Raw genomic sequence first — 9,636 nt, 5'->3', positions numbered from 1 at the left:
GAATATCGCGACTCACTTTTCAGGCGGCCCTACATTCACACAAAATAATGATTTGCAATAGAATATCGTACATCACTCGGGGAGTTCGACAGATCCTCACGTGGACCAAATGTGGTGACATATTTGGACATATTTTTATTGTGGACATAAAGGCGCGATTCGCGTGCGTACATTCACTACTAAAAACTAAATAAAGTATGAAAATAACATTACGGAAATGAATTTTCCTTTTACAGGCTAAGGATAGGGATGAAAAGTTAACATGGAGAAAATCCACTGTGATACTTTCCTAAAATATATAGGAGGTCCTTTATTGACGGCGTAGATGTTTTAATAAGTATAGGGTTTTAAAGTTCGCACAATTGCAACAATAGTTATCAATTCATTTATATTTAGTAAAATATGTTAAATAGCAGAAGTTACATATATTTTATAAACTTATTAATTAAAAAATTAACAAAAATTATATATGTTTCAATATTCATAGCTTATTTTTAAATTAATTTTGCTAAATAAATCCTTAACTTGAATTATTTATTGCTTGAAACTTCAGCAGTTATCCTTCTAATTTCTTAAATAAAGAAATTAACCCTTTCCTCTTTCTTTCTTCTTAACAATTTTTCAGAATTCCAAAAAGTATAAATTACTAATTAAAAAGATAAATAAAATAACTCACTCTTTGCAGATGTGGATCATTTGCATTTGATGTTCTGAATGAAGCACTGAAACATCGTTACTGTTCGTTGAGTTTTTTTATGGAAAGATATTTGAAGAAAGAATCTGGTATGTCAACTAACGACGCTGAACCTTTTATCGAACTTCCTCCAGTACCTCCGCTATCTGTACCTAGAGAAGAAAAGGTAAATTAAACCATTTATATCTACAGTCAAATTGAAAAAAGTGGGATCAAATTTATTTCTAATAAGTTAATTACGTAAAAAATAATTTAGAAACCAATAATGGCATCTGAAAGCGTACTAGTGTTTTATTCTCGTATAATAGAAGAACTTTCTAATATTGAGATAAATTCTGCATATGCATTCACTGGATCTTATTTTTGGTAAGTAGTTTTAAAGGGAAATCGGTTTGTTGGAAAGTTAATTTTAGGTCTTGAAAGTCAATAGAAAATGAGAGAGAAGGTTGAAACATTTTTAGACAATATTGGCCATTATGAGATGTGGAAAGCCAGAAAAAAAAATAAAGAACAGTTTAGGAGCAAAATTACGAATAAATTAATAATTTTTTTAGGTAAACGAGTTCAAACATAATTTGCGAAATCTTAAGCCAGGCAAACATCTTGCTCTTCACGGTTTGAAAGGATTTGGAAAATCTTGCCTGACTGTTATTGCACTCAAAGATAAAGAATTAGTAGCAGAATTATTCGAGGTGAATAGTCAAATTCATAATATTAATAAAAATTCATAATTATTATTAAAGATAGTAAATCTCAACTACAAATACCAACATTTTATTCTAGAATCAAATCTACTGGTTAAAATTTAGCTACACATCTAAAAAGTTGGAAGAAGGTCTCATCGTTCATGAGAATAAAGTCAACGAAGAAATTTTGATTCAGCTCAACGAACTGGCTCAAAGAATAAAAAAGTCTGACACGCTCCCTACCCCCTTAAAATCTGAAACGTTGAAGGAATGCCTACTACGAATAATAAAATTCCATTTTAGTCAAACACAGAACAAAAACTCACTCTTGATTCTGGATGATGTTTGCCATAAAAAAATCGTCGATACTTTCGTTTTCGGATGCAAAACATTGGTCATAACCGATGACCTTTCGGTCGTCAAGGAAAGACGTCCAATAAAGTTTCAGGTAATTAAACAACTTATAAAGTTGAAAAAGATTATTTATTTTATGAGGTAAATTTCTCTTTTAAATCAGGATATTAATTCAGGATTAAATTGTTTCATTAGCTTCATGGTGGCTTTTCTCTAGCTGAATCTTTAGGCTTATTTGCAAAAGTCTTGGATATACAAGTTGATCGCCTTCCACCAGAAGCCAAGCAGATTCATGTAGAATGCAAAGGCATGCCATTGCTAATTTCAATGTTTGCGGGACAATTCGAGGAATTTAAGGAGGACATGTCTAAAAATCGGGAAAGATGGCAATATTATTTAGATCGTCTGAGAAAGAAGGACCCAAAAAATAGGTAATTTGATTAACTAAAATCAAGATATGGCCATTCAAGACTCAGAAACGAATTCTGCTTGTTTTCCTGTTTCCAAAAAAATTTTCTTCTAAACTAAAAAAATATTTGAAAGGTAGCAATACAAAACTAGATATCCAAACATTTTCTGAAAATGGATTATTTGCATAAAAAATCTCTAAAAATCAAATCATATTTTTGGGTCAAAGCTTTTTCATTCTCATTCAGCATTCCTATATCTCGGAAACAAGTATTTATTTTTGTAAACATTTTAATATTTGATCTTTAATGCTATCGAAAGCCTATTTTCAAATCTTGTGAAATTCTAGCCTAAAAATTCTTGGATTGACTCTGAATTCAGATCGAAACTTTTTTAATCTGCCTTTAAAAACTCAATATCTCGGGAATAGGTTTAAATGTTTATATAAATTGGAAATTTCTGTACCACCACTGTACAGTACCACCGTTAATTTATCAATTAAAGTATTCAAAGAATAATTTTCTAGTTAAGGAATCTACTGCAAAATACTGATAAATTACTTAGAATTTATTAGTCTAAGAAAGAATTAAGAATAGCATTTCAAGATGAATCATTCAAACTTAGAGAATTTAAAAAAAGAAAACAATTAAAATTGTACCATTCCAAATTGCAGCCCATTCAAAATTGAACAATTTTGTATTTTTAGGCTTTCAAATAACAAATTTTCTCATTTATAATTTTTCAATTCATACACTTTATTTTATTATGAACGCTTCAAAATGAATTATTGAACTATCAAGGATTTCAACTTATTTTAAATGCTTTAATTTTGAAAATTAAACAACCTGAAGGGTTTTTAATTTATAAATTTCCAATTAGCGAAACTTCAATCTTATCCATTCAATTTTGAATGTCGTGAATTTCAAATTCAAGTATTAAAAATATTACAATTTTTCTATTCGAAATCAAGAATATTTAATTTTCTAAATATTGAAGGCTTCAAAGTAAAAATTACTTTAATAATTAAAGTTTTTAATTTGAAACTGTTTAGTTTTTAATATGTAAAACTGACTTTAATAGAAATGATTATGTTTTGAAGACTAAAAAACGACTGAACATTGTCACGACTGATCAGTTCTGGTAGGGAGACATGCATGTTTATGTCAAGTCAATAAGAACCAGAGCACTTCAAGTAATAAAAGAACGCCGTAAAAGTGCGGTCTTTATCAGAAATAGATTAAAACTTTGTATTTAAAATCATACAAAAACAACAGACCTTGTTATTTGGCGAACGCGGAATCACAAGACGAGAAAAAAAATTGGAAACCGAGCAATAAGTCTATGTGTAATAGAGAGAGAACACACGAAAACGATAAGACCTGCTTAGACATAAAGTTTGACATTACGCAATAAGGAAATCAAATATAAGGACAAGTCCAAGATATACGAATGTAACGAAGAACATAGAGAAAATAAATATAAGAACAAAATTTAAAAAGTTCATAAAAACAGTAAACTAATGTCCAATTCACAACAGATTGAATTTTGAAGAATTTTAATCAGAAATTTTGATTAACAATATATTTTAAAAATCTAGAAGGATTTATTTAGATTCACAATTTTCGAATTTTAAACCTTATTATAGATTTAAACTTAATGATCCTGGCCCAAAATTATTCAAATCTGAACGTCACGAATTAAGGTATTTTTTAACTATTATAAGACCTGCATACTTGCTGAATTAATCATTGTTGAAAAATTTCATTGCGAAAGCCAACTTTTTATTTAAAATGATATTAAAAGTAACTCTTTTTTCAATATAAAAATATAAATATTAAAGCAATTTCACCATTTTTAAACCTACCCAATCCGTAAATTTACTGTACTTTCCTGGACCAGAGGCCATCCGGAAAATCTCTTAAAAAGATTTTTTAAAATTTTAGAAATGAAATTATCTTTTTCGTTAAGGGCAATTCAAGAACGAACTGCGATTTTCGATATGTGCATCGAAAAGTTGAAGCCACCTGAGCTGAAGAAAATGTACTACGAATTGGCCATCTTTAACGAGGATGTTAACATCATGCCGAAGGTACTTATAAAATTGGGTATTATTGTCGTCCCTAAAATTGATTTGATTTGCCTACTGTATTATTTAATACTTTTTTATTTAGACTTTAGAAATTCTATGGGGAGTCGAGCCACTTGAAGTCGACGAATACATGCTTATTTTCTGTCACAAATCTCTGGCTGCTCGCAGGTGGAATGAAGAACTTAACAGTTATGTTTATGGTGTGCATGATCTCTTACTGTCCCACTTGAAAATGAAGTTGAATTCCTTAAAATTAAAAGAGAAACATCGATTGTTTATAAGAAAAAACAGAGAAGCCTGTAGGGGTGATTTCAGTAAATTGCCGGATGACAATTATATTTACTCATATGTAGGTCATCATCTCGAGCAAGGAAGATTATATCATCTTTTTCCGAAGGTTTATCTAAATCTTGAATTTGTGCAAGCGAAAATCCTCACGGTAGGATTAAGCGATTTTTTGATTGACATTGCCAAGTACAAGCAGTACATCTCTGGAAAATCGAACGAACATGAAATAAAGAGAGCAAACCTGGAGCAGTTTCTCAAATCTAAAATTAACCTAATTATAAAATACAGTATTAAAAATTGTCTTGATTTGGTTCAAATCGCTTTAATGTATGAGAAAAAAGGTTTTGTTTTCGATGCGAGTCGTCAACTGGCCAATAAAAGGAATTCGGATCTTTACTTTTCCAACAGTAAACACTTGGGAAATGAAGGAGTGACATCATTGGAAAACGTTTCGACTGAATCGACAGTCGATTCGTATGTTGAAGATATTTCGGCTCTCTGTTACACAGATGATCCAAACTCACTTCTGCTAGCTTCCAAAAAAGGAGAGATTATTCTGAAAAATGTTGAGACCAAAAAATCAAATTACTTTCATGGTTTTATTGGCAAAAATATAATAAAACTGGTGCTATCACATGTGGGCAATTATTTTCTAGCTCTGACTGACGAGGGAACAGCAAAACTGTTTTGCATCAACGAGGAGGAGAATGATAATGGAAATAACGATCGTAGTCCCAGAGAAAAACAAAAAATTTGGACTGGGGTTTTTACCAACAAACATAATGAAGATGATAGTCTCAAAACCTTTTCTATTGAGCAGGATGATAAATTATCAGATGTGGCTTTTTCGCAATGTGATAAATTTGTCGCTGGATGTACTACTAAAAATATTATACATATATGGAAAGAAAGCGGGGAGGAATTCCAGACATTAAAACTCACCCCTGGCATTTGCTTGGAAAAGATATCATTTACATCTGATTTACAAAAAAATATTTTAATGCACGTTATAGGGAATAACGGTGTCTTGATCAGTTATAAGTTTTGCAATACAAGTTTTCAATATATGTCGCATTATAATCCGCAAATTAAAGAAGAAGACAAAGATAGCGTGAGGATTGTATTCTTTAAAAGAATGCCAAAAGAATATGATTCTGTGATTATAGTCACTGAAAAAAAAGCTGTGCTTATTAAATGGTCTCAATCTTCGACTCAGATTCACAGTTACACCAGAAAGGGAGGAACTACGATTGAAGATCAAAATTCCATTTTTGTTGGAGCGACTGTCACTTACGATGGGCAATATTTGATCACTGCGAAGTCTGATGGACACGACGAAGTCTGGGATATACAGAATAATTTTACACGTGTCGCAATTTATAAAGTAGGCATCCAAACAAGAAGTTGTTTGGATACTTACTGGATGGAGGAGGAAGGGTATCATTTGGTGAGTAGTTGACTTTATAATTGTGAGAAATAATACAGCTTTATGGCTGACTTCTAATTTTTCTTTAAACTTTTGCTTTAGTTTTGCAGAAATGAAAACAGACTAATCCACAAATGGCAGTTAAAGAGGATTGACATACCCAAACCGTTAAAGTAAGAAATTAAGAATCTTAAATTAGACTTATTGGCTGTGCACAAACGATGTTAAGTTTTTGAATGGGTTTCGAAGGCTTTTGAATTGCGTATCTGTCACTGGAATTTCAAATTACCGCTGATTTGTTTTTTAAAGACTTTTAGTTGTTATAATTTTCTTGACTAATATATATGCCGTAAAAGACTAATAACTTTAATAGCAAAAGGAATCTAGTAGACCTGCGCATGATTTCTTTTAATCTTTCGACAATTTATAAATTTAAAAAATCGTGTAAAATATGGCACCTTAACCCAAAAAAAGTCGGTCTCATTCAAAAAGAAGGAAACCGATTCAATAGAACCTTGCTTGAAATGGCCATTGCAGTACATTGCAGATTCGAAGCTGCTTGAGAAAATGCCCGATTCACATAGTCGCAAACCGATTCTGTTTTAACTTTCTGAATCTGCAAATGACAGATACGCAATTCACAGAGTCGTCTATTCAATGGATTCTTTTTTCCTGGATAATACATTCAAAAAAAGAGGTTATGAAAGTGGAAATTTTGCATTGTAAATAAAGTGTCGGACTACTAAATAAAAAAAAACATTCTTGGTCCTACAGAAATTATAAAATTGTTTTTCTAAGTTTATAAAATCTTAGTAAAACCTAACATTTGCTTTTTATTGATTTGCAGCCGTAAAAATTTATTTCATAAGAAATGGTCATAAATACATGTCCCTCCCTCCCTATATAAGACAACATACAAATTTGATGATTTACCCCTCACCCAAACGACTTTACGTAATTTATGCACGGCCTCTTACAAGAATTTCTGATGTTTAGAACTGTAAGGTTAATAGTTACTAATTCTATTTATTTTTGCTTTAGGAAGCCATTGTTTAATGCTCTGATGAAACCGTTAGGTCAAGATGATATGGTGGTTAGGAGAACCTCCGAAAATAGACTAGCGATATATAAAGGAAGCCAGATTGCTTGGAGAAAAATAGCAGAAACAGATATAGTAGATGGCACATTCAAAACCATGATTTTTACTTCAGATGGTTCTAAAGTGATTTATGAAGTTTTGAAGGATCAACAGCAGGAAATATTCATTTTCGATATTGAGACACAAACTTCAATGCGGATGAAGCAGTCGGGGAATATATCGAAGTTGATAAAAAGCATAAACAACCTCGAAACTGGTGTTGTCGTCTTTGAGGAACGTGATAATTTAAGGGTAAATGTAGAACTATTTATAATACCTATTACTTAGAAATGGTTTAATTTTAATTTCCCGTTTTATATTCTTGAGTCTAACATGATTCAAATTTTGCAGATTTGGACAGAAAAAGTATCAAATTTACAAGTAATAAACGGACCAGGTGAGGTGATTTCGGTTCACGAAATGGCCCCAAACGAGATTCTGACAGTAAAAAAAAAATTTATGATAGGCTACTGGAATATTTGGGGCAACGAATGGACAAGAGAAACTCAGAATGACAATTTAAAAAATTCGAATGCAATTAGCAGCAATGTGAGTCCCGGAAAAACGTATTTAGCCGTCTTGAATGAAAATCAAAAAGAGTTGGTGCTCTATGTAAAAATAAAAAATCACGAAGTAACCCCAGCACAAGTCTCTATCAATTTTTACGAACATTATAGTTTTGAAACAAATGTTACGTGCTATGAGTTTTCGGAGAATGAGCAGTACTTGGCGATCGGCTTCGACGATGGCAACATTTCAGTAAGTTTTCATTTTTATTCCTTGTTATCTTCGATCATGATGATTTAAAAAATACTGCTTCTAATTTTACAGATTCTGGATATTGCAGAGAGAAAGGAAATTCAAAAACTTTCTCTTCACTGCAACCCAGTTTGTGAATTGCACTGGGCTCCAGTTTGTATAAAGGCACCAATTTTATTATCGGTCAATGCTGATGAGTTAATTTGGTGGAATGTAGAGCCAGTTTTGAAGCAAAACTGCCGAAGAAAAAGTCGAATGGGCTTCACTGGAATTTTGGATAATGTGCCTAGTCCAAAATCTAGTCTTCGATTGAAAAATGACCAGAGCAATGCAGTACATTTAAGTGACGACACAGATAGTAATAACGGTACTAATGATATTGACAATCTAAGTCAAAAAACAAATGGTAACCTAAAGACACCCAAAATGACTGATAGTGTAGAATTTTGGAATTCCAAGGTATTTAAGGAGGGTCAGCCAGGCCTCTTAGGTTTAGTTCCTTTGCCATCGAGTACAGCAAAAGTCTGCGTGTCCGAGGACTTTAAAAAATTCTTAATTATAAACAGTACTGAGCACATCAATATCTTACAGCCATTTGGGCTCTCGGATATTTAGTGCAATTATGTTCTCAGCTACTCACTAGTTGAATTTAGAATAATTCTGAGATACCTGAGGTATAGGATATTATATCATAATTAGAATAAAGTCGCTGAAACGAAAACTTAACAATATATACATATAAGATATATTTTAAACCAGTTTTTAATTAATTTGAGTTCAAAATCACCTTAGAATCAGATCAAATATCATGACTTGGTTTAGATTTTCGAAGACGAATTTCCAAATGACTTAATTCTATCAACACTGACATTTCCTTAAAATATAAAAGTAATAAAACTTACGATAAACGCATTCCAGTGCCATTAGAGAAAAGATTTCATATTTTATAATATAAGGCAAATGAAGATGTGATCATTTAGAAAAAGGCTCATGCTAATTGTAAGTCTATAAAATAAATTAAACTTGAGATTCGTCTTTCGTAATTACCTCGATTAATCATAATTAAGTAGTTAAAAATTAAATATTTGCTCAAACTTTCAATTTAAAAAGAGAAATAAATACTGATAAAAATAATGCCTCAACCATTTAATAATGTCAATAGAATTTCTTCAGAATATCAAAGACTATAAATAATAAAATCTTGTCCCTGTTTTACATTTATCTGTATTCTGTGAAAAAATTTTTTTTCAGTTTTTCTTCGATCTCAATGGAGCAACCAATGATATTTTTGATACAATATTCTATCATTTTTATACAAAAAGCTACTTTTTTGTCAGCAATTAATTTAAAAAAACTATTTAATTTTAAATTTTAGTTCACAAGCCATTCCAGTGACAAGTTTTAATTCATTACAATTTTAAACTTAATATTTTGTTTTAATTTGTACTTATAGGGCTATATGGTTGTGGTCACCATATAATTTTGTATATTAACTCGATATCATAATAACATTTCTTATATGCATTGTAAAATATTGTCACTTTCTTATGCTTTCATCAGACAAGCATCAAAATATAGAACAATACATTTTTTCAGAAATAATGTTGGATCAACTAAGATTTTTGAACTATAAATATTTGTATGCTTGGTAGCACTCCAAGCAAGGAAGTGCCTTCTTGGGAAAATTAAAATTCTCGTAAAAAAGGTACTTGAAATTTCAGACAATAATTTTTGTCAAAACAAAAATGGTGTCTTATTTTGCAATAAAAAAGCCCTGCAAATTCAAAACCGAAA

At 31.1% G+C, this 9,636-nt stretch overlaps 1 protein-coding gene across 1 annotated transcript in view; it reads left to right on the top strand.

Moving 5' to 3' along the window:
* Nucleotides 1–8,906, top strand: part of LOC117171558 (apoptotic protease-activating factor 1-like) — a 23,068-nt gene extending 14,162 nt beyond the window's left edge. The window contains exons 2-11 of the mRNA XM_033358986.1: nucleotides 686–860; nucleotides 1,249–1,386; nucleotides 1,478–1,828; nucleotides 1,930–2,165; nucleotides 4,111–4,231; nucleotides 4,314–5,966; nucleotides 6,048–6,118; nucleotides 6,987–7,335; nucleotides 7,435–7,842; nucleotides 7,915–8,906. Coding sequence (XP_033214877.1) covers nucleotides 756–860; nucleotides 1,249–1,386; nucleotides 1,478–1,828; nucleotides 1,930–2,165; nucleotides 4,111–4,231; nucleotides 4,314–5,966; nucleotides 6,048–6,118; nucleotides 6,987–7,335; nucleotides 7,435–7,842; nucleotides 7,915–8,457 — 3,975 coding nt within the window. The 5' untranslated portion in view covers nucleotides 686–755 and the 3' untranslated portion in view covers nucleotides 8,458–8,906. The remainder of the gene's footprint in view (nucleotides 1–685; nucleotides 861–1,248; nucleotides 1,387–1,477; nucleotides 1,829–1,929; nucleotides 2,166–4,110; nucleotides 4,232–4,313; nucleotides 5,967–6,047; nucleotides 6,119–6,986; nucleotides 7,336–7,434; nucleotides 7,843–7,914) is intronic.
* Nucleotides 8,907–9,636: the final 730 nt, after the last annotated feature.

This window comes from Belonocnema kinseyi, chromosome 4 (assembly GCF_010883055.1).
Source record: "Belonocnema kinseyi isolate 2016_QV_RU_SX_M_011 chromosome 4, B_treatae_v1, whole genome shotgun sequence".
Taxonomy (NCBI): domain Eukaryota; kingdom Metazoa; phylum Arthropoda; class Insecta; order Hymenoptera; family Cynipidae; genus Belonocnema; species Belonocnema kinseyi.
The sequence above is the reverse complement of the archived record's forward strand: the minus strand, read 5'-3'. Positions and strand labels throughout refer to the sequence as shown.